The sequence below is a fragment of the Verticillium alfalfae genome, genomic scaffold (genome assembly GCF_000150825.1).
Source record: "Verticillium alfalfae VaMs.102 supercont1.2 genomic scaffold, whole genome shotgun sequence".
NCBI lineage: Eukaryota > Fungi > Ascomycota > Sordariomycetes > Glomerellales > Plectosphaerellaceae > Verticillium > Verticillium alfalfae.
Genome location: NW_003315037.1, coordinates 41106 through 63700, shown reverse-complemented (window position 1 = coordinate 63700; position 22595 = coordinate 41106). Strand labels below are relative to the sequence as shown.

The 22595-nt window shown below is 55.2% G+C and overlaps 7 protein-coding genes across 7 annotated transcripts; 3 read left to right on the top strand and 4 right to left on the bottom strand.

The window, feature by feature from the left end:
* Positions 1 to 926: 926 nt before the first annotated feature.
* VDBG_01494 (conserved hypothetical protein) lies at positions 927 to 6739 on the top strand (the record flags this gene model as incomplete). Its single annotated transcript, XM_003007260.1, has 2 exons — positions 927 to 1024; positions 1084 to 6739. The coding sequence occupies 2 exons, from the start codon at positions 927 to 929 to the stop codon at positions 6737 to 6739; spliced, it is 5754 nt and encodes a 1917-aa protein (XP_003007306.1).
* A 254-nt stretch (positions 6740 to 6993) lies between these two features.
* Positions 6994 to 8496, bottom strand: VDBG_01493 (seryl-tRNA synthetase; the record flags this gene model as incomplete). The annotated part of the gene is made up of 1 exon (XM_003007259.1): positions 6994 to 8496. One exon carries the CDS (start codon positions 8494 to 8496, stop codon positions 6994 to 6996), a length of 1503 nt encoding a protein of 500 aa, XP_003007305.1.
* Positions 8497 to 8682: 186 nt separating this feature from the next.
* Positions 8683 to 10521, bottom strand: VDBG_01492 (conserved hypothetical protein; the record flags this gene model as incomplete). The annotated part of the gene is made up of 2 exons (XM_003007258.1): positions 8683 to 9795; positions 10316 to 10521. 2 exons carry the CDS (start codon positions 10519 to 10521, stop codon positions 8721 to 8723), a joined length of 1281 nt encoding a protein of 426 aa, XP_003007304.1.
* A 189-nt stretch (positions 10522 to 10710) lies between these two features.
* VDBG_01491 (conserved hypothetical protein) lies at positions 10711 to 13613 on the top strand (the record flags this gene model as incomplete). The annotated part of the gene is made up of 3 exons (XM_003007257.1): positions 10711 to 10916; positions 10973 to 11109; positions 11170 to 13613. The coding sequence occupies 3 exons, from the start codon at positions 10903 to 10905 to the stop codon at positions 13518 to 13520; spliced, it is 2502 nt and encodes an 833-aa protein (XP_003007303.1).
* Positions 13614 to 13733: 120 nt separating this feature from the next.
* VDBG_01490 (conserved hypothetical protein) lies at positions 13734 to 15303 on the bottom strand (the record flags this gene model as incomplete). The annotated part of the gene is made up of 2 exons (XM_003007256.1): positions 13734 to 14410; positions 14541 to 15303. The coding sequence occupies 2 exons, from the start codon at positions 15301 to 15303 to the stop codon at positions 13734 to 13736; spliced, it is 1440 nt and encodes a 479-aa protein (XP_003007302.1).
* Positions 15304 to 16327: 1024 nt separating this feature from the next.
* On the bottom strand, positions 16328 to 17263 carry VDBG_01489 (conserved hypothetical protein; the record flags this gene model as incomplete). Its single annotated transcript, XM_003007255.1, has 1 exon — positions 16328 to 17263. One exon carries the CDS (start codon positions 17261 to 17263, stop codon positions 16328 to 16330), a length of 936 nt encoding a protein of 311 aa, XP_003007301.1.
* Positions 17264 to 19549: 2286 nt separating this feature from the next.
* Positions 19550 to 22173, top strand: VDBG_01488 (serine/threonine-protein kinase ksg1; the record flags this gene model as incomplete). The annotated part of the gene is made up of 2 exons (XM_003007254.1): positions 19550 to 21739; positions 21808 to 22173. The coding sequence occupies 2 exons, from the start codon at positions 19550 to 19552 to the stop codon at positions 22171 to 22173; spliced, it is 2556 nt and encodes an 851-aa protein (XP_003007300.1).
* Between the last annotated feature and the right edge of the window lie 422 nt (positions 22174 to 22595).

The following is a 22595-nucleotide window of genomic DNA, read 5'->3' as shown; positions in this document are numbered from 1 at the left end:
TGGCCGATGACGTTGGCTACATATGGTGGTGATGCTGAAGGGCGCGACCCGGAACGCCTTGATGGAGTGCATGCTTCATTGCATGGCGTACCTCGTTGTATAATAGAAATGAAATTTTAATTGAAGATCTTTTGGAAACAACCCACGGAAGTGTTTGGCTGGGCAGTCTTCTGCATAGGGGCCCTATGTCCTGATTGTTGGCGGCGTCGAAGGGAACTTTGGCAACTGTGACATGACTGAGCCAATAGAGACAGAGCTAGCTATCTACCTGTAGGCCGGGCTCGGTACATGCACAGTCGAGACTCAACTGCTATTGTGATTCACGAAACTTGGCAAGGCGGACAAGGTACCGACGGCAATCTGAGGTGCCTCTAGTGAGGTGCTTGGCAGCTTAGGTAGTTGCTCAGCTCTAGTGGTCCCAACCCAGTCCGGGGCCTTATTGGGTGCACGTAGGCAAATGACGTGCCAGCTTCCGCCGAGCACGAGCCCCGATGCCGTCGTTGCTGTAGCAACATGACAGCAACACAAGGGCTTTGGGCGCGTCACCAACCCCATTGACAGAGCAAGGCAGGGGGTGTCAGCTATCCAACCAGGTAGGGATCCCCTCTACGACTAGCTCGCATATCAATAAACGAACCTCCAAGTCCACCTCGTCTGAGCTTTCCATGTTGGTACACAATCGACAACACCAAGTTGGTCGCCAGGCCGAACACAGCCCTTGTTGCTATTCCTCTCTCTCGACTGATCATATTGCGCGTTGAACCATTCGAGGACTGACAAGGACGACAAGCCAGGAGCTTGCGTATCAACGCACCACCATTCCCTTGGTGGAAAAAAAACCCCCATTGAGAGTGAACATTCCAAGCATCCGCAACATCCTCTCCAGAGACCCTCAACATTCCAACTCAACCAGGACTACTGCCGGAATGCCGCTCATGGACCGTGACCCCTCGTGGGAGGGAGAAGGCCATCTCAGGCATCAGCACTCGGCATCTTCTGATCATGGTCGAGCACTCATTCCCATGTACGTGCGAGCTTGTCATAGTTTCTTACTAAACACCATGTTTTCGTGTGCTTCGGCAGAATGACTTGGTCCAAGCTAATCCGCCAAAGGTGGGATAGCTCTGATCCCGAACGCGCGCCTCCGCCGCTTCCACTCAATCCTCAGTCGCCCAGCATCTCGCCACGAAAGGGTACATCGAGCGCAATACAGTCTGCTCACGCTACACTCGCCGAAAGGGCCCGCGAGAGCAGCGGCATGCCCAGCCCTTTGACAAAGCGCACAAACGATAGCTCCCCAGACAAGTCTCTTGTCAGAGGTCCTCAACACCGACGAATGCAGTCGCTTCACACCGGCACCGTCCGCGACATCAGCCTCTTGCTCGAAAACGGGCCCCAGCCTGGGCCTTCCTCTCCCACGAAACCTGCCGAGAAGAACTTGCGGCCCTCAACCCCTTCCAGGGCACCACATAGCTTCTCCGAGTCGGTTCTGTCGGACAAGGAGAACCACGCCATCCTCACCTCTCCAACGCCGGGACCGAGCCTGACGCCGATCGTCCGTCCGACGGCCCGTAGAACGCACCAAAGCATACTCGGAGACAACACGCCGCCACAGTCCGCAACCATGCTGGCCCTTCAACACGTGCCCTCTCCGGCCCCGGCCCCGAAGGAGGCCGAATTACCTCTCCAGAATGCCAATCCTGCACCCACATCGACGGCCCTCGTGCGTGCTCCGCTGAACTTCGACGGGCTTTCCAATCAGATCCTGAGCCTTACAAACATAGCGACTGCGCTCCAGAGAGACATGGCGCAACTGAGCCGCCGCAGCCGGGACAATGCGACCGATCTCTCCAGTCTCAAAGAAGCCACGACGGCCCGGGACGAAGATATCCGTAAAAGCATCCGCGAAATGATCACCAATCTCAACGAAGTGAATTCCCGACCACTCTCGCGGGATCCTTACGGTTCAGGCTTGTATCTCGACAACAAACCACACTACGGCTCGGTATCGAAGTCTACCAGGCCCTTCTCCCTCCCCAGGATCCCGTCCCCCACCAGCTTCTCAGCCTCCCTAGACCGCGATTCCGTCAGCACACCATCGCTGTGCTCTCAGGATGCATCCGGCTCAGTCGCCATCCTTGAAAGGGTCATGCGGGACATGGGCACCAAAGAAGGGCAGGACTTGCTATTGAATCGTCTGTCCGAGGTTGCTGACAGGCTGGCTGGTGTGGCCCCAGCAGCAAAGGTTGAAGAACTACTCAACCTCGCCAAGAAGAGTTCACAACACGCCATTGTACGCGGACAGAACAATAGCTCTCCAAACCGCAATCCAAACCACGCCGACAAGAGATCTGCCAATCTGGAGGTCGGATTCGATGATAACTCGCCCGGCCCGGTAGCGCATAGAATGGCAGCTCTTGTCCGCGATGACAACCGGCATAACTCCTCTGCCCTGGCCGTCAAAGCCAGTGAACCCTTGAGTGACGACTTTGTCAAAGTCATCCGCGGTGTCAAGGACAGTATTGCTCAAAGCGGCGGTCTCACGGCCGAGGTCAAGGCTCTCGTCCGTGAGCTTCGAGGTGAAGTCCTTGGCATGGGCCGCGAAATCGGCCGCAGACTCGATGAGGTCAAGGACACGGGCAATGTCGGCGATGAAGCTGCCAGCAAGGAAGAGATTGCTAAGATCGTCGACGAAGGTCTCGATCAGATGAAGGAACAGATGAGTGAGCTGGTCCGGGAACACCGACGATCGTCCACCGCATCAGCGGCGTCTCGTGCCACTGCGATCGACTACCAAGAAATCTATAACGCCATGCGAGCTGCTCTCCGCGACGCGAAGGCCGCCGGGCCGCAAACTCCAGACCTCAGCCGAGAAGACGTTGTTGAGGCTGTCAGGCTAGCTTGGGAAGATTACAAGCCGCAGGTTGAAGCCGAGGAACTGTCATTCGGTAGGGAAGATGTCCTTGAATACCTCAAAGAAGGACTTCAGGACTACGTGGCGCAAGACGGCAGGGTTCCTGGCGCCACTAGAGATGAGGTCTTCCAGGCCGTGGTTGAAGGTCTGAAGCATTTCGTGCCACCAAGAATGGATTCCGCAACGGCACTATCACGCGATGAGATTCTTGACGCCGTACGAGAATGCTTGGAGGAATTCGAATTCCCTGTCGCACCATCAGCCATGAACGCAGAGCTCTCTCGTGACGACATGGTTCGCGCAGTCCAGGAGGGTTTGCGAGGGTTCGATTTTCCTCAACCCACCTCGCTCCTTGCACCACCACGCGACGACAACGACATCAGTTCGCGCCTTCAACAATTGATGGACTATCTACGCCAGGAGTTTAAAGCAGTCTCTGAAGAAGCCAAACAGAATGTTGCCGCCAATGGGCGGGACACAGAGCAGGTGCTCGACGCGACCAAGGACGGCCTTGAGAGGCTCCGCAGCGACATGGAAGAATTGATGAGCCATATCAATCTCGAGCGTGGCACGAGCGTGGAACAAGAAGAGCTCATGGAAACTCTGGCTGAGGCATTGGACGGTCTACGAGACGAAATGGCTTCCCTGGTCCAGAAGGCCACAGAGGACTCCAGGCTCATGATGGAGTCCCACATGGACTCACTACGCGACACAGTTCACTCATCCATGGTACCAGTCAGTCCTCAGAATAACAATGCAGATGTCCTCGAAGCAGTCAAAATCGGCCTCGACAGCGTGCGAGCCGAGATGCATCGCCCTTTCGCTGGCCATGCCGAGATCCTGGATGCCCTCCACGAAGGCTTGGCAGACCTACGCTCCAGCATTGATAAGGTCGGCGACCGACCGGTGGATCTCACGGCCAACGATGAGATTCTAGATGCTCTGAAAGCAGGCCTGGATGGTGTCCGGTCAGAAATCGACGCGCTGCGTCAGCATGCGCAAGAGGATAAGGCTGTCACCACCATGAACGACAACGCCGTCGTGCCTGCCGCTCCCGCTGACGCGCTGCGACATGATGATATCAAAAACCTCGAGGTCCTTATCACGCAGCTTCGCATCAAGGTGGAGGCCATGAATGTGGAAACTTTCGAGAAACCGCCACGGGAGACGAGCGCAGGGGAGGACTTCTCTCGCCTCGAAGACATGCTTCGTGGTGTTCAGGAGTCAGTCTCGGGGATTGCTCAGGAAAGAGAAGCGCCCGTCAAACCTACGAGCACCGACAACGCATCCAGGGAGGACGTGGAAGCGATCGAGACAATCCTGCGCAATACAAAGGCCAAACTCGACGATCTCATGGACGGCGAGCAGGCTATCCGCAAAGAACATCTGGATAGTGTTGAGGCTTTGGTGGCTGATACCCGCGAGGCAGTCAGCAATGCCGCAGCACAGATCGAAGGACTGCCAAGCAAGGACGACATGCTGACACTCGAGGCTTTGGTGGCACAAATTGCCAACGGGCTCGAGGAGACGAAGGAACAGGCCAGCAAGGGGCTGGCCGACCCAGAGAGAGTGACCAAGAGTGACGTTGATGCTGTCGGAGCTGCGTGTCTGGACATCAAGACTGCTTTTGAGCAGACGATCAAAACGGACATGGCTGCCCTGGCTTCAGGCGAAGATATACAGACCATCAGCACCACCCTCGAAGATCTGAAAACCCGCGTTGAGTCAACTGGTGCCCTGCACACAGCAGCGCTTGAAGAGCGACAAGCCGAGATCGTAGGGGTAGGCGAGCGAGTCTCCGATGTCAAGACTCTACTGGAGGAGTTCCAAACCTTGGCCAAGGGCAAGCTGGAGGATGGAGCCACTGGCATCGAAGCCCTAGGGAAATTGCTCGAGGGCGTCTCGGAAACGGTCGAGCTTAATGCCGACGTTGGCCAGGAACTGAAAGAGCTCTCTGATATCATAAAAGCCGAGTTTGAGGAATCGAAGGCAGGCGTCGTTGGTGCCAAACTCGACACTGATGAGAAGTTCAGCGAGATCACCGAGAAGCTGGGCGCCAAGATCGAGGAGAAGATTGCCGAGCTCATGCTCAAGTATGACGAGTTCCAGACTTCATCCGACGAGCGGGCTAAGGCAGAAGAGGCTCGTGACGCAGAAACCGACGCGGCATTGCTGAGCACAAAGAACGTCGCCGAAGAGCTGAAGACCCTTATCGACACCCTTGGTTCCGCTGTCACTGACTCTCTTGAAAAGATGGAAGAGGCCTCGAGAACAGTCTTCAGCAAAGTGGAAGAGCTCGCCAACAAGACAGAAGAAAACAGCTCCAACGACAAGACCGAGCACCAACAGACTCGGGATCAAATCACACAGGCCATCGCCTCTGTTGGTGCATTGCAGGGGCAAGTTGGCGACTTCCAGCCCCAGATTCTCCAGGCTGTCAAGGATGTCCTGGACATTGTCGACCAGCATTATGAACACTCTAAGTCATCGGCAACCGACCTTCACAGCAGGCTCGAAGTCGCAAAAGCAGAGCCCGGGCCACCTCTTTTGCCTCCCATCGAGAAGTACGACGACACAGTCGTGCACGAGAAGCTTGACCAGCTTGTGTCCAGCACGGAGAAATACGATGACACAGCTTTGCAACAGAAGCTCGACAAGCTCGTTGAGAGCACCGAGAAGTACGATGATGCTGTCATGCAAGAGAAGCTGGACCGATTGGTCAACCACACCGAGGAGGCGGACAAGGCTTTTTCTCAACTGCAGACGCTAGAGCAGGTTCATCAACAAGTCATGGCTACAGCTGCCGAAATCTCATCGTTCCTCGCAAACCAGGCGAAAGAAGTCGCCGAGGCCAACGATGCCAAAGAAAAGTCCTTGCAAGAGACGACTCTTGCTCTGGAGCGGCAGCTCGTTCACAAGGACCAAGTTGACCAGAATCTTGCGTCCCTTCGACAGGAGGAAGATCTCCTGAAGGACTCGATTAAAAGTCTTCGAATGGAACAGGACGCAATGAACAAGCAGAAGACGAGGTTGACAGCTGATGTCTCGTCGCTCGAGATGGCATTGCGCATCCGTCGCGAAGAGCTGCACGAGATGGAGAACCGAGCCGAGGGATTGGAGCGCAGGATTCTCGAGGGCGTCATGGACCACTCTCGCGTTCTTCTCATGTCCAAGGCTGCGAAAGGTCAGGAGATGATGAACCGCAAGCGTGTCAAGGTGCCAAAGACATCGTCACGTGCGTCGGCGGAAACGACCCAGCAGCCGCGCGCTTCTCCTGCTGTCAACCTTGCTCTCTCTGCGAAGCGCAACCTGGCGCCTCCGGGAGTGAACAGCCCAGGCCGCCGCATTTTGTCTCTCAGCCAGATTAACAACAACGTACAAAGTGGAGGTGTGGCTCGAAGCCAAAGCGTACGGACCCCAGCCGCGGTTGGCCGTTCCCTCCGCAAGAGCAGCTGGGGTGGTGGGTTCGACAAAGACCGCGGTGCCCAGAATAAAGAAAACATCTCGGTACGGGAGGTGGATGAAGACTCTGATCTGCCTTCCTTTGACACGCCGAGTGGCTTGCGGCGGTCCGTTGGTCAGTCTGCTGCTGGCGATGATGCCAGTGAGACAGACACTCTTCGGCGGACTAGTCAGGGCACAACCATTTTCACCGAGAGTATGACGGACAGCATGGTCGGAGAGGACGACAACAGCACAAGACTGGATGATTCAGATGATGATCTGCAAAGCCAATGGACGGAGAGTGCTGTCGGGTCCGACCTTGGTGCGGGAGCTGCTGGAGGCAACGAAGTCATGCTGTACGAGAACGGGCTCGGGGCATGATGCACTGGAGCAAGTTCAGATTTCGTCGCAACGAACTCGCGGGAGTTTTCACGGGTGGGCGAGGCAGATATTGGGATAAGTTTGAGTTCTCGTGGAGCAGGGGATAACGGATATCGGGGTAATCGGTCTTCCTGTACCCCTACGTTTTTGATCAGTATTTGTAGCGGTAACGACAGTAATGACAATCGTCCTAGTATTACATTCTGAGTGGAGCACTATGGCCAGGTTGGAGATTTACAAGTCACTTTCCTTCTTCATCCGCTGCGGTGCGATGTGATGACGGTCTTGCCATCCATCCACGGCCTCAGACATTCGGGAATATGAACCGTCTTTTCTTCTTCGTTCCACCCGTTCTCCAAAAGTGCGGCCAGCACCCTTGGCACTGCAAGAGCCGTCCCGTTGACAGTCCAAGGGAACGTCAATTGGCCGTCTATCCGGGCACGGGTGGCTAACCTCCTCGTCTGGTAGTCTGTACAGATGCTAGCAGACGTCACCTCACCCCAACCACCTTGCTGCTCCTGGCGCGAGGGGAAGAAGGCCTCGATGTCAATTTTACGAAACGCGGAAGCCCCGAGTTCGGTCGTGGGCATCTCCAGGACGCGGCAGCTGAGGCCGAGAGATTCCAGCAGCTCCGTCTGCATGTCCAGCATCTCGTCGAAAATTTCAGTTGTGTCGTCGAAGTTAGGCGGCGTCCAGGCAAACAGCTCCACCTTGGTGAACTCGTGCACTCTGTACAAGCCTTTGGTGCTCGCACCACGGGCACCCGCCTCGGCGCGGTAGCATCGCGAGACGGCAACGCGCTTGGCGGGAAGATCAGACTCGCTCACGGTCGAATTGGCTTTCATCCCTGCGAGAGGAATCTCTGACGTGCCCGCGAGTACAAGCTCGGGCTTGTCGCGTTCGACATCTTCGGCCGGGCGCGCGATCGAATAGATCTGCTGTTCATCGTTCTGGTCGCGAGGCTGGTAACCGCATGCATTGGCAATGTGGCTGTACACCATGGAAGGGGGGGCGACCTGGCGCCAGCCGTGGCGGACGGCTACTGCCAGCGCGTACTGTACGAGGGCCTGTTCGAGCTGGGCGGCTTCGTCCAGTAGGTAGTAGAACCCCCAGCCTGACGTGCTGCTGGCGCTGGCAAAGTCGAGAATGCCCAGCTCCGCACCAATGTGGACGTGGGAGCGCCAAACTCGGTCCGATGAGGAGGCCTTCTCGAGGTGCTGCTCATTGATCTGGCTGAGGAGAGTTGGCTCTTCGCCAACAGGAGACTCGGGGCTCGATAGGTTCGGAACTGTCGAAGCAAGCGTTTCCATTTCCTCGACCAGACGTGCCTCTAGCTTTTCAACGCCGGAAAGCTCCTTCTTCAGTCTGCGCGCCTCTTCGAGCAGTTGGTCCTTTGTGAGCGAGGAGATATCATTGGCAGTACCTTCAGCGTCGCGAACCGTGGGGTTCGCGATGCACCGTCGAACTTGGTTGGATCGCTCCCTCAACGAACGCGATGAGCGCTGATGATCCTGCCACTGCTTAAATATTGCTGCGATGCGTGCCGGATTCTCACTGTGAGCTCCGTAGTTCCTGTTGCGACAGTTTTCTGCGTGGAGGTTTGCATTCTCTCGTATGTGTTTGATGTCAAGCGTTGGCTTGGGCGCTATTGACGGCCGTTTCATGTCTGCGAATGAGCGACGGAATTTGCCATAGAAGACTCCTCTCGTCCTCCTCAGTCCCGCAGAAGTGCATCCCACTCGCGCAAATGGAAGCATTGTCGTTGTTGTAGGCACCTGTACAGGACCCTCGATACCCGGCGTGGAAGTGTAGACTAGGTACTTTAGCATAAGTGATCTTACAGTGAGTTCGTAGCATGCATGAACTGACTTAATCGAGAAGTCCATGCCCATGTTCAGAAAGTGGTATCTCGATAAGCAAGATAAGGAGGTTGATCAGTAATGGGGGTTCTCAACTAGTGGTGTTTATTTTACTACCGCATCTACACAGCTCCCCAAGCTCCCAGGGTCCAGCTTGCCGAGCCTCCCACCGAGGCACCGCGCATGAGCCCAGGTCCCAGGCTCTGCCGTTGTTGCGCTTTCACGTCAACTTCCCCAGGGCGAGTGGCCCCAGCGACACCTTGCTGCAGCCACGCTTCACGGTCAATGTTTGCGACCGCCATTGCTTTAAGGTGGGCAATCATACTGGCCCCAGCCCAGGGTCCTAATGTTTCCAGCACTCGAACGCTGCCCTGTAAGCTTTCGAGAGGGTTTCCAGTTCGCTGCAGAAGCTGTTGTACACTGTCATGTTCCGGAACTGCGTTGGCAGCGTCATGCCAGACGTCATCCTTTTGCCCGTCTTCTCCCACCGCCGCTGCTTGTGCATGCGCACGGCTCCGGCTTTTACTATGCTTCGCTTTAGCCTTGACTTGTTGTGCACCATCGCCGTGAACTGGATCCCAGCCCCACAGGCCTACCAGACGAGACAGTTCATCTGACAGTCGCTTGCGAAGACCGGGAATGTTGGAACACCCGCCTGTGAAGATGATGCGCGACATACTGACCGCGCGCGCATCGATAGGCAGCGATAATAAGTGGCGATAGATAAGTAGGGGAATGGGCAATTCGTCGTCATCAAAGCTGCTTGGCGTGTACTGAGGGGCCACAAATGTATTCTCGCAAGGCTCTGATAGGCGTTGGAATGGGAGCTCGATGATTTCAGGGGGCGAACAAGACGACATGCCTAGATGCATATTCCTGACCGTATGGTGCTGTCTGACTTCGTCTTGGGTCAAAGAGGTGAATTCGTCCCGTTCCTCCACAGTTGCCAGTCCTGGCTCATTCTCAGGAACCGCGGCGCGGTCAAGCTGCTGACACCACGTCATGCGACAGGCAATATCTTCGCACTCGTCGAAACCAAAGACACGAATTGAGCGCCGAACTCCATCTGCATCCGAGGTTTCAAGCCGCGTCGGCGGTCTCTTGCGCGCCGAGGCTAAAAGTTCATGCACTTCGTGTACAAGCATCTTGCCGCTCCTTGTGCTCCTCGTATGGCGGATCTCTCGGTATTCGTAGACGCTCGACACAACCGTCTCAGCCCAGCCCAAGTTCACAACAATTGCGGACCGTACTCCAGCGCCAACAGCAGCGGTAACAGGACATGACAAAATCGATACCAGTGGTGTTTGAAAGCGATGGAATAGGGTATCGAGAATGGTTGAAACTAACGGCACCAGGCAGCGCTGGAGGTAGAACGAGGAAGACACGGCGGGGTCGGGAATCGATTAGAGATTTCTGTAGCCGTGTCAACACTGGGTGGACTCACATCTGTGTCAATGGTGAGGATCTACGTACTTCGTGAAGGCTTCACGCAGGAGGCGGTCCAGTTTGTCTCCACGAGGACCAGGTCTAAGCACCGTAGGTCCGACGTCCATAGTTCGTGAAGATGGCACCATTCAATAGATGGAAGGTCTGTATTCGGAGGCACGGACGACGGCACGGTTGATGACCGTGGAAGCATGATGTAAAATCGCCAACGCGGCGTTGTTGTACCGGACCTGGAGAGACTATGGCTTTAGGAACCGAGTCTCCTGCGAACCCAATTCGGACGAAACGCGTCCCTATCTCGATCACAATTGTCTCCTCTTCAGCGCGGAGAGTGGAAGGCGACCCAAATGCAGACGTCGTGCCACGAAGCGGAGTGTGTGGGCTGGGCGGACCAGCCTGCGGACCAGCACCAGAGCGTATATTGGAGATGGAGCGGTGCGCTAGACCAGGTGTCGCCGATTGTGCTGAGGTCGACATGGTGGTTTGTGTCAACGGCTGAGAAGTGGTGGAGACCGAGGCGCTGAAAGTCGAAAGCTCAAATGTCGGTGCTCGGAGCTAAACAGCTCCGGCTATGTATGTCTCAACACAGTGATATTCTTCTAATCGACATACCATGATGGGCTCATGTTACCACGGTAACGATGTCAGGTAACGTCATCGAACGACATCGCGACCTTGTCTTTATCCTTATGTGCCTTGCCTGCCCTTATTCACGAAAATGCTGTTTGATATGTGGCGTGTGAATTCTAATCTTAGCTCCCAAGGCTTCTAGGACCACCCAATTGCTGCATCAGGGCTCACCTGTGCTTGGCCAACGCGATTCGCTTGACCAGCGATCCACAGCGACATACGCATCAGATGGGTATCAAGGGGTATGCCTCACCCATGACATTGGTTCCTGACACATAAATTGTTAACATGCACTCAGGATATACCGTGAACTTGGCCCCGGCCAGAGGATCTCACTCGCCAAGCTCGCTACCGAGAGCCTGGAGAACACAGGGAGGCCTCTCCGCGTCGCCATAGATATCGCCATATGGCAGTTTCAAGCGCAGGCTGCTAAGGGTATAATTTGACTCCAAATCCCTCTCCTGTCGTGCTTCTCGTGATAACTCTTATTCCTAGGGGGCACAAATCCCGCTATTAGAACATTCTTTTACCGGCTGGTTCGACTTGTTGGACTCCCTGTGCAACCGGTGTTCGTATTTGATGGTCCCAATAAGCCTCTGTTTAAAAGAAATAAGCGCTCTGGACGTGGAGATGGCATTGCTTCAGCCATGGCCAAACGTCTTATTCGCCTCTTTGGCTTCCCCATTCACCAAGCCCCGGGCGAGGCCGAAGCAGAATGTGCCCTCCTGCAGCAGGAAGGCTTGGTTGACGCTGTCCTCAGCGAAGACGTCGACACCATCATGTTCGGCTGTAGCCGAACATTTCGCAACTGGTCGGCCGAGGGATTGCGGGGAGGGAAATCGCCAACACATGTCACTGTTTATGACACTAACGAGCAGAGCCTGGTTGCCTCTGGACTTGATCGTCAGGGCATGGTTCTGGTTGCATTAATGAGTGGTGGCGACTACCTCCCTGAAGGTGTGCCCGGCTGCGGGTTGAAGCTGGCTTGCGAGGTGGCTCGAGCTGGTTTCGGCAAGAGCTTGTGCAGCCTTAAAGCAGCAGACAAGACCGGCATTGATGAATGGAGAGCAAATCTCACCCACGAACTACGCACCAACGAAAACAAGTTCTTCCGCACGAAGCATAAAGCCATTGTCATACCGGACAACTTCCCCGATGTCAAAGTCTTGCGGTTTTACACCCACCCAGCTGTCTCCTCGAAGGCAGCTGTGGAAAACCTAATCGGGTCGGTCGAGTGGTCCAGACCTGTCGATATTGGCGGACTCAGACGGTTCACTGACGAGGTTTTTGACTGGACAAATCGGCCGGGCGCTGTCAAACTGATCAAGGTGTTGTCCCCGAATTTGCTTGCTCAGAAGCTCTTTGCACGTTACGATCACATCACGCAGTCGCTCGAAAGTCACAGACTGGAATCATTAGAACAACAAGAATTGGCGCTTGTTCAGCGCATATCGGCCAAGAGAAGTCATTTCAGCACGGACGGCATCCCGGAGCTTCGAGTCTTCCACGTGCCAGCTGACATCGTGCCACTGGATCTATCACAAGAGTCAGACAAGGTGGCAGAGATGGGAAGGCAGGCCCTCGCACTCAACAGTGATGGCGAGTTCGAGGGGGCAGTGCCAAGCAACAACGATGTCGAGGCTGGCGAGCAAGTCGCCAGGACAACCTTCGACCCGACTACCGCACAAGCAGTCTGGCTTCCCGAGAGCCTCGTCAAGTTAGGCGTGCCACTCTGCGTTGAGGATTGGGAGGAGAGGCAGCGAGCCAAGACAAATGTGATGACCGCATCAAACCTGGCGAAGCAAAGGAAGAAGAAGACAGCCGGAAACAACACCAACAAAGCCCCAAATACACTCGACAAGTGGGTGAAGTCAACCAAATCCAGGCCTCGAGAGTGTCCCGGAAAGAACGTTGCCGTACCACCGGTTTCGCAGAGCCTCAGTCACTTCAAACTACCTCAACCACTGCCCTCCAATATTACGAATTTCGGGGGCCATCAACCTCGGGAATCAGCGGCCTCAAAACCACACACGTCGCCGAACCGCCCGCTAGCGTCACTGCCTCGAAGTAAGCCACTCACATCCAAGTCTGCCGGGAAAGCGACCACCATAGGAAGCATGCAGCTATCAAATCCATGGGCGTTCAGTGGCTCACACCATACGCCTAGGACAACCAAACCTGACGGGCACACAGAGTCGTTTCTTATCGAAACTAGCCCCGAAGCTTCGAAAGATAGGCCAGTTAGTCTGGACGTAACATGCAATGATGCCTTGGATGCGGGGATGAAAAACGGACCGCAGCACGATGGACGACACTCCCAGTTTTCTGGGGACGAAGGTTTAGGAACTGCGCGGCACAACGGGGTTTTGGCGAGAGATAACAGGCTTCGCACACGGGAGACAGACCCTTCTCGGAGCGAGCCCAAAAATATGCGACCCCTAATCACGTCAAAGTGCACAACCAAGGCATCTCAGAGCTCAGCACAGCCGAAATCAGCTTTATCAGACAGTGTAGTAGGCCGCGATGCCACCTCTTCGTCGCGCCATGATCATGCCGGTCGAAGTCATGTCATTGCGCGACCAGCCAGGCCCCACGGTACGGAGGTTAGGAAAAATCTTGAGGCTGTATTGACTGCAAAAAGATCCGCAAGCAAGGGAAAACTTATCGCACCACGGACCAGTGCGTGTGGATTCTTTAAAGAGGTCGACTTGGGCGATTATGAGGCTGCGCAACTTATGGTCCACGACGGCGAACAAGGGGTCGGACGTCAGCGGGCAACGAGTACCCAGCAGAGGATATGGAATTACAGCCATGTAGCGGTTATCGACTTGACCGGGGAGGATTGAGGCAGGTCAAACGATAGAATTGCGAAGCACAGCTGCTTGATCTGTCTTGGTTCCAACTCGCAAATAACAACAGGGTATCCTTAGAAACAAGAAGCTAGAAAACAGGAAGAACTTTACATGCTGCCACGTGTGCCATCCACCTTGACCTACGTCTGTTAGCGAATAGCATACACACACTGCCCGCGGCCCCCCAAAGACAGACGAGTCTCCCTATCATGACTCGTATCGCCACGGAAGGTCCCGGTCACTAACCGTGACACATGTCAGGTAAGTGATGGCATCTGTCGACCTTCCGCCGCCGAGTTCCAGCTCCAGGCGGCTACTCATCAAGGGGCGCACAATCTCACGCGCCATGGACTTGACCTCGTCAATTCGTTTCTCGAAACGTCGCAGATTATCCCGACTATACAACTCGGGTGTGAGCTTCAAGAATCGCTTGCAATCGTCATGACTTAAATAAAGAGAAGCGGCGGGTGACCCCAACATGCGGAAAGCCCTTCCTGCTGTGGCCATAGGTGGCGCCTGGGGGTGAAGTGGGCCTACTTGAAGCTCGTTATGACGGCCGGTTCGCGATGACGAAGTGTGGTGGTCGGGTGCTGAGGAGCCAGTGTTCTCCGCGAGCCATTGTCGAAAGAGACTGAGAGCCAGCCAGTCGAGGTAGGCTGTGCTGGGTGTTACCCGGTCACCCCGCGCCGTGAACAAGCTAAGGCGGAACAGGCGGCTCTCAACACGGGTGACCATCTCCTCAAGCTCGTCGACCTTGTCTTCGATGATGTCGAGGACGCCATCTGGAAGCGCGGCACGCAGACTCCTTTCACCGGCAGGCCACTGGCCGACAACATGTATCAGAGCTTCCTGAAAAATCCCCTGCTGCGAGCAAGATACCGAGCCTCAGGTAGGAAATGGGATATTTGGCTATCTGTTCCAGAGTCTTGACTGAAACTGAGTAGGTGATGGTCGACTCTGGGCCGACAACAGCCAGCGCGTCGTATTGGTCGGCGAGACTGAGTAGGGACTTACACTGCACGTAGGCATCGGCAAATGTTGACGCCGTCCGAGCTGCGGATGGTAGTTGTAGAATATACCGGAAAAAGAATTGTCGTAGTCCGCGAAGCAGATCAATGTCGGCTTGCGAGAGTGGGGGGCCAGCCGGGGGCGCGGGCACGAGGCTGAGGTTGGCGACGGAGCGGAAGAAGCTGTGGCTGGAATGCACAGACGAGTGCGCGTGGCGGGATGGCTTGCTGCCGCTGTTGCGACCAGAGGAAACAGGCAGCTCGGAGTCGACGGAGCCAAAGAGAGAGGGAGTAGAGGCGGCGACATCGTGTTTCTGGACAAGCATTGGAATGTCACCGTCCCCAACTCCGGGGTCGAGCTCATAACGCCATCTCTTGCGTGCAGGCGAGCTGGGCGCTCGTGTTGCCGTCAATTGATCATCGCGACCGCGACCGGGCCGTGTAGTAGAGGACGACGAAGACGAAGAGGGTTCCGGCAAGGACTGGGCGCGGGACCACTCTTGGCTTGTGCTGGCCTCGAAGAAGCCAGAGCAACGGGTCAGGGTGTGGCGATGCAGGAGGTAGCGGTTCTGATGGTCGGCGACTCGAACTAGTATCTCAACATCGCCGCTTTGCGTGAAGACAGGGAACTCGTTTTGAGGTATGAATGAAGTGCCGCCGACGTGGGAACGGTTGTATCGCTTCGTGCGGGATGACGATGACGGGCGGGAGACGACCGAGGACGAGCCTCGAATAGTGAGCGAATTGGACGTGTCGGGCTGCGAGACCATCAAGGCGGGTGGGGTCGAAGACGGGCCAGGTGCCGGCAAGGCGTCTGTCTGTCTGACGGTCAGAGATGAAGCAAGGGCGTAGTAGCAAGACGATGAGTCCTAAGAAGGCGAGAAGTTCTAGGCGTCGCGATGAGAATTTATGTCGATGGAAGCTTTGGCTTTGGCTCAGGAACATGACCTAAGCGTCCCAGCAGTCGGTTGAGCAAGAGCGCTTTGCTTCATACTGTAGGGCATGGTCAAAGGCTCGGCAGGCCCCCCTTGTATCGCCATTCGACGAGGCTGCCTAGACTGGCCTGGTATCGGATCCAGCGACTAGACAGGCGCAAGAACTGCACCAGAGGCAGAAGCAGGTTTGTGCATGGTCCCGAGGCAGGACGACGTGCGACATCAAGGCACGAGGCAAAGGGTCACGGACAACCATGGCCTATCACTCAAGGGCAGTCCAGACTCCTGGAGAGCCCAGCGGTCTGTGAACCTATGAGACGGCGCCAGAGGCCCTCCCACACTGGGTCAACAGCTGCGGATTTGCCACTCCCCAGCCACCAGTCAGTCCTCCCAGAAGCTCACGTGGAACCACGGTCAGGGCGCTGAGCAGTCATGCAATGCCGACAGGCCATCGACCGTCCAGATAAGAGGATGGGAGAAACGGCGCAGAACATGCATTCAAAACGCGGTTGCTTTTCGTTCTCTGCTGATTTTCGGGATCGGATCGAATGTCTTCCAAGATGAAATACAAAGTATGACAACGCCACAACCATAACGCCTCCAGTTCAGTTAGCCGATGAAGAGCAACAAAACAGACAGAGTCCCTGTCCCGACCGCCCGTGCGTTTCTCCCTAGTAGTTCGCCCCAAGTCAAACCGCTCTCTCCCTTCGAGTTAAGTTGTGCACAAACACACACACACACACTCGCCTCGTTTTCTGCAAATTGAAACGTGATATTGACAAGAGGAAACTACCTTTCTACCGTCAATTCCTCCCTTGGATTTGGTTTACCTCTGGCAGCTGTCGACTTCTTAATGTGTTCAGTTCATCTCTGTGTCCGTCTGCAACCCCATCCTGAAGGCTGGCGCGGCGTCGGTTGGGGCCGTAGCGCCGGGGGATTCGGCGGCTGTCAGGACCTCGGTGCCCTCAAACACAGGCGGCGAGCACTTGAGGTTCTGTAGCGCCACGTCCGCCCTCGTGCTTACGAGTTGGCCCTGTCGCAAGTCCTCAGCGAAAAGAAAGAAGCCCTCCGTTGCCTCCACCAAATAGGCTTGTAGGCCTCGGCTCTCCAATCGAAGTGTGACCGCGGACAACGGGTAGTGATTCTCGATGTAGCGGGACCATCCTCGAGCTGCTGCTTGTATGTGCTCGTCTTGACTGATCTTGCGCCAGCCGATGCCGAGGTGCAGTGTAAAGTCGTCCACAACTGGATGTGAAGCATTCTCGGTCGCCGAAGTCGTCGCAGGCGCAGCGAGATCAATTTGCCGTCCCGAAGCTTTGTCCACGACCACGACTCCGCTACCGGTGACGATTGGAACTATGCCGGGAGAAGAGGTGGCAGGGTGGTCCATTCGCTGTGACTTGTTGCTTCGTATTTCTGGACGCTGGGAAGCAACGACAGTTGCAGCCGCGGCCTGCTCGCGTGCCTTCTGTTCCTCTACCCAGGTGCCTGACTGGCTACTGGCATCGGCAATGTAGCCCTGGACCGGCTTGATGAGCATCATGCCCTCGCCATATTCCCAGCCTGCCTCCGCCTCTTGGACTGGTTCGGGTGCCTCTTCCGTGAGATTCGGCGATGCCTCATCCCTGGATCGTTTGCGACCAGCCATTCTGCGACCCTCGGCCGGCGCGGGGGCGATGTTTGGCGCACCTGCCTGTTCAAAAGGAGAGATGGCGAACTTGGTTGACGGTGGCGCGTGCTGAGGGATTGCTATGACTGGCGACGAAGCCGCGACGGGGTGCGCGAAAGACCCCATTGCTGTGGTGTTAGTTGACTGTACAGTGAGTTCTCTGGCTCTCACACGGAAACTGTTCTTCTATCACAAGAGATGAAGATGTTAGTTCAAGAGCGTGCGTTATACCAATGCCAGGCGTGGGTTGGCGACTATCGTCCCTGGTGTGGCCGTGAACGGGCTTGGGGTGGACAATTTGTAGTAGAAATATGTAAAGGCAAGCGATTGTGACGTTGGCGGTGGGAATGTAATGGGTCGAAACCGAGGGTTTGGTCGTGTCAGCGGTCGCTGCGATCGTACTTCGTAAGAGAGTTGGCAACTCGTTGGAATGTTGAGAGGTTGTAGAAGATGTCGAGGTTCGCGCGTATACGTGAAAACGTAGTGCTTGTAGCAGAAGAGACGGGTTCGAAGCTCTTGATGGAGGCAGGGGGGTATGGTTCAGCGTCGATGTAAATTCACATCAATGTAGGGAGCAAGATGACAAGAAACAGAGGAGTGGATAGAGGCTGGTAAACAAGGGTTCCTAAATCGGGCTGCCACAGAATGAGGGAGAGGTGGGTGAGATGGACCATGTCCCAGATCTGACTGAGCCAGCTTCGGTGCTTCCAATTGCGCTCCTAACTAGTGCTCTATCCGGAAGAATGTACCAGCACGTACATGTACTGGGTACTTGCCGTCGCCTTGTCAGGATGCGGAGAAAGCTGGCTCAGGTGATGGCTGGCCTACCTAAGTTACTAGGCGGCACGGCACTTCCAACCCCAAGCGCTAGTTCAGCCACTTTTACCCAAAGGATGGAAGTGTGTCACGTGATATAAGCCTGCTGATTCCCCTCGCTTGCGTTGCCGAAGGAAAGGCGATCCCCACCTGGCATCCCCGATGCAGGACAAGACCGAGTAAGTCATCACGTTGCCTTGAATGAAAACGAAGAAGCTTTCTCTTAACAGTCGAGCGCGAAACTACATCTTACACCGTAGCCGTTTGCTTTATGAGCTTCCCTTCTCGCTTAAAATCTTGCGAAATCGAGGCATGTTCTGCGCTCCGCACGGTCCGCTTGGACTGCTTTGGTCATGCCATCAGGAACCAAGTTTCGAATGTAGGTATAGTGTCTTAGTCGTAACGAAGCTTAACTGTCGAGGGCTCGCAGAAAGACCCTTCAACTAGGTGGGTTCTAGCGGCCAGACCGGCAGCTCTTACGTCCGTGAATTCGGTTTGTTCCCGTGGGATGCGGTACTTCCATGTTACGAGAACGACTCCCCAGCCAGGCAGGCAGTGACTTTCTATGCGGGGTTGGGCCTGTGGCGACAGCAAGACAAATCTGCTCCCAGAGTGCGAACTTCGTAACTGTAGACGAGGGGAGGGCACTCGCCTGAGTCACCTGATGTGTTCCTAACCCCATCAAGTTGAAGTTGAGGCACCCAAGACTGGAAATTTGACGAAGCAACGAGCCACTTAGCTCTCCTCTATCTGCCTACCTAGATGCCAGGCATTCGGCAATCGTACTAATTCCATGGCACCTTCTCGTTCTACATCTGACAACCTCACAATTGCGAAGTGGACCAACGCAGAGACCATAATCAGTGCTCGGAATAGAGCAACGGAAAGGTGGATATCAGTCATTACTGTTGACGTGTGTTTGAAAACTCATCTAACTGTGAACCAAATCCGTGGTTGTTGGTCGCCACAGGTTACAGCCCCACAGATTTAAGGGTGCTGCGCCAATCTGCACCCCTCAATTACCTGATGCACACGTTTCTCCTAGGTCGCCGACACCCTTAGACAGAGACCTTACTCGTCTCTGTGAAAGGTACGTCGAGCCAGTGAGACAATATCATTCATCTTCATCTGATCGAGGGGTGGTCATGGACATCCCCAGGAGACACAAGCTGAGCATTCTTTCTTATTTCGGCCAGCTTGATAAAACCTCTGTCATTCAATCTCGCCCGAAATTGCTGATCCGATAGGGCCTTATAGAGGCTTGTGATTTGCTCACGGGCCATAGGACCCCTGGGGCGAGGAGGTGTGCAATAGGAGTGAATAGGTACCCAGAGGTAGGTACCGACGTAAGTACCTACGTAGCCCAGCTTCTCCTGCCAGCCAACATCACTCTGTCTTCTGGTAGTTAGGTAGCTCGTAGCCTTTACCCACTTGCACCAATCGAACGTCAGCCTGAGATCACGGCTTGTGTCCAATGCCGACCCTGACTTTCGACCTCTTCTATTCGGACGGCTTCATCCTTTTAGGTCGTGCTGCGGCCACTGTCCCACGCAGTTCGCCATTTCAACATTAAACTGAGTTCCTACATCAGGCACCATGAGCGGGGATCTCAGCTTGTCCAAAGCCCTTGGAGGACTGCGTATAGCCAACCCGGACGACACCGACACAGCCCCATCTCAGGAAGGCGCGGCGTCTGCTTCGCTGCCGGTCTGCGACCCTCCTCCGACCTCCTCATCCGACAAGCAGCAGGCACCGGCCAGATCTGGATCGCAATCGTCACCGAGCCTTCGTCCGTCCCGCGATCAATACGGCGCCTCCATTAACCCGGGCGCCCCCCAGCAATCAACATCAACCGAAGATGTTTCGAGGCTCAATGCATACCGCCAGCCGACATCCATATACCAACCAGATGTTGATCGGCTAGCCGGCCAATCATTCTCTTCGAATGGCCGGCCCCAATCCGGTCAATACCATGGCTCTATGAGCCGCACGCTCCCTGAAGATGTGCGAGTCTCTTCGCAGCATGAGGCGCAGAAGAACGAGCGATCCCGGTCGTCAATGTACGGCATGCCCACGAGGAGCGACTCACGATCTGTCCCTGGACCGGCCGGCCCTGTGCCTTCACGGGAGTCAAGCCACAGCTCTCGTCAAGGCTCCCAAGCACCCACAACTGGAACTTTACCACCGGGACGAAGCTCTAAGGGCATGGGAGGAGGCTATGCATCAGCTTCAGCTGCTACCGCCCCATCACGACGGGAACCATATGGCCCTGAAGACTCAATGCCGTCTTCAAGCGAAGAATGGAAGGATCGTGGTGCAGCGGTGGGCATGCGGCGTGATGTCGACTCGCATGGAAAGACTGTCATCCGACATGTCAAGAAAGGGGTACGTGACTTCAGTTTCGGCCGTGTCCTGGGCGAAGGGTCATACAGCACTGTTTACTTGGCCACGGATCGGCAGACCCTGAAGGAGTACGCTATCAAGGTACTCGAGAAACGCCACATCATCAAAGAGAAGAAAATCAAATATGTCAACATCGAGAAGGATACATTGAACCGCTTGACAGAGCATCCCGGTATCGTCCGCCTATACTACACATTTCAAGATGAAAACTCCTTGTACTATGTGTTGGACCTCTGCAATGGAGGCGAGCTTCTCGGTGTGCTCAAGAAAACAGGCACTTTCGACGTTGATTGCACCAGGTTCTATGGAGCACAGATCTTGGATGCCATCAATTACATGCACTCAAGGGGGGTTATCCACCGCGACCTCAAGCCTGAGAACGTACTGCTCGACGATAATATGCACGTCAAAATTACCGACTTCGGCACCGCCAAACTACTGAAGACGCCACGAGAGCTGCAAGGCCCTGCGCCTACAGGTGGGGGTCCACTAGATGGCAGTACTATAGACCAAGATGGAGAAAGCCGTGCAGCATCTTTTGTTGGCACAGCAGAGTACGTCAGTCCGGAACTTCTGACAAGCAAAAACGCGTGTAAGGCGAGCGACTTATGGGCCTTTGGATGTATCGTTTACCAGCTTCTGGCCGGCCGGCCACCTTTCAAGGCTGGCACAGAATATTTGACATTCCAGAAGATTGTCAACCTTGAGTACGAATTTCCAACAGGCTTTCCGGCAGCGGCGCGGGACCTAGTCGAAAGGTGCCTAGTTCTCGACCCAGCTCGACGACTGACCGTGGAGCACATAAAGAACCATGAATTTTTTGACGGTCAACCCTTCGGCAAGTCTCTGTGGAGACAACAAGCTCCGCGCCTGCGGCCTTACAATCCTGCACCCCAGGAGCCAACTTTAATCCAGCTGAACGGACATGCAAGCTCGGCTCCCAACACGTCAAATACTGCCAGAGCATCGCTGCCAACAGGTCCTTCGACATCTAACAATGCAGCGAGGCCGGTCAGGATTATCACCGAACTCCCTCCACCAACCCAATTAGACATCGAGTGGTCGCCAGTATTGACTCGCACAAACGAGCGGATTGTGAAGCTCGGCGACTTGATGGTCGTCTCGAGCCCACTTCCCAGCAGTCCTCACGGGAAAGGCGGGGACCACGGAGAGGGTCATAAGAAGTTGTCCAGGTTTTTCGGCGGCAGCACTACAAAGAAACGACAAAGGCTCGTCATGATCACCTCGAGCGGGCGCATTGTTCTTGCACCCGCTGGCGGCGAAGACAAACGTGCCAAGCAGGAGATCTCCCTTTTGGCTCCTGAATGCTCCTGGAAAACTCAGGTGGATGTTAAAGGGCAGACAGTATGGTGTGTGAATACAGTAAGTAGCTTCCGGCCGATAGATGGATGCTCCACGACTAGAGGTTGTAACTGACCGATGACACCTAGGACAAATCTCACTACACGTTCGAAGACCCAAAGTCATCCGCAGGTACCTCATCAGAACTTGGCGGCCTGTCGGCGGACGACTGGATTGAGGCGTTGGTGCGAGCGAGGGAGCTCGCGCTGTCTCAGAACTCGGCCCCTTCATATGCTGCTGACAGTGGATTTGTTGATATGTCATCAACTATGTCGAGTCCAGCCAGCACCCTCGGCGGGCGTGGTCCCTACGGGGACGGATACAGCGGGGGAGCGTCTGAGCGATCGGGGCGAAATCATCTCAGTAAGAGTCAAGCGAGCTTGGAGGATCCTACACCAAAGCGCAATCGGTTCAGTAAGCGGCAGTCGAAGAGCGGACTCGGTGCGCAATTTTGAGATATCTTAAACAATCGGGAAGACCGATGATGCCTGGTGTCGGTTGTCCCGTTATGGCTGCGTCCTTGAGCATCGGAGTTCCAAGACAAGAAGAGGCTTGTGGCAGAGAGAGCCCGAGGCACGCAGGGGCTATAAGGTATTTATTATATCGAGTCTGATCAGCATTCAGGAGCATGGCGTTTCGTCAACTCAAGTACTATACTCGCGTCCTGGATAGAAGCATGGAGGCAATGATCAATTTATTGCAGCTGGACAAGGTGGCTAAATATAGACATCCGACCAAATATTATGCGCAGCGTTGAGTTGATTCAGGGAGGCGAATAATGATCTTTCCCGCACCCACCGACAGGGGGCAATTTGAACCACATTTATACACAGCCACGAGAAGCAGCACTTGTTTCGCTCTTTACTCGGTCGGGCAG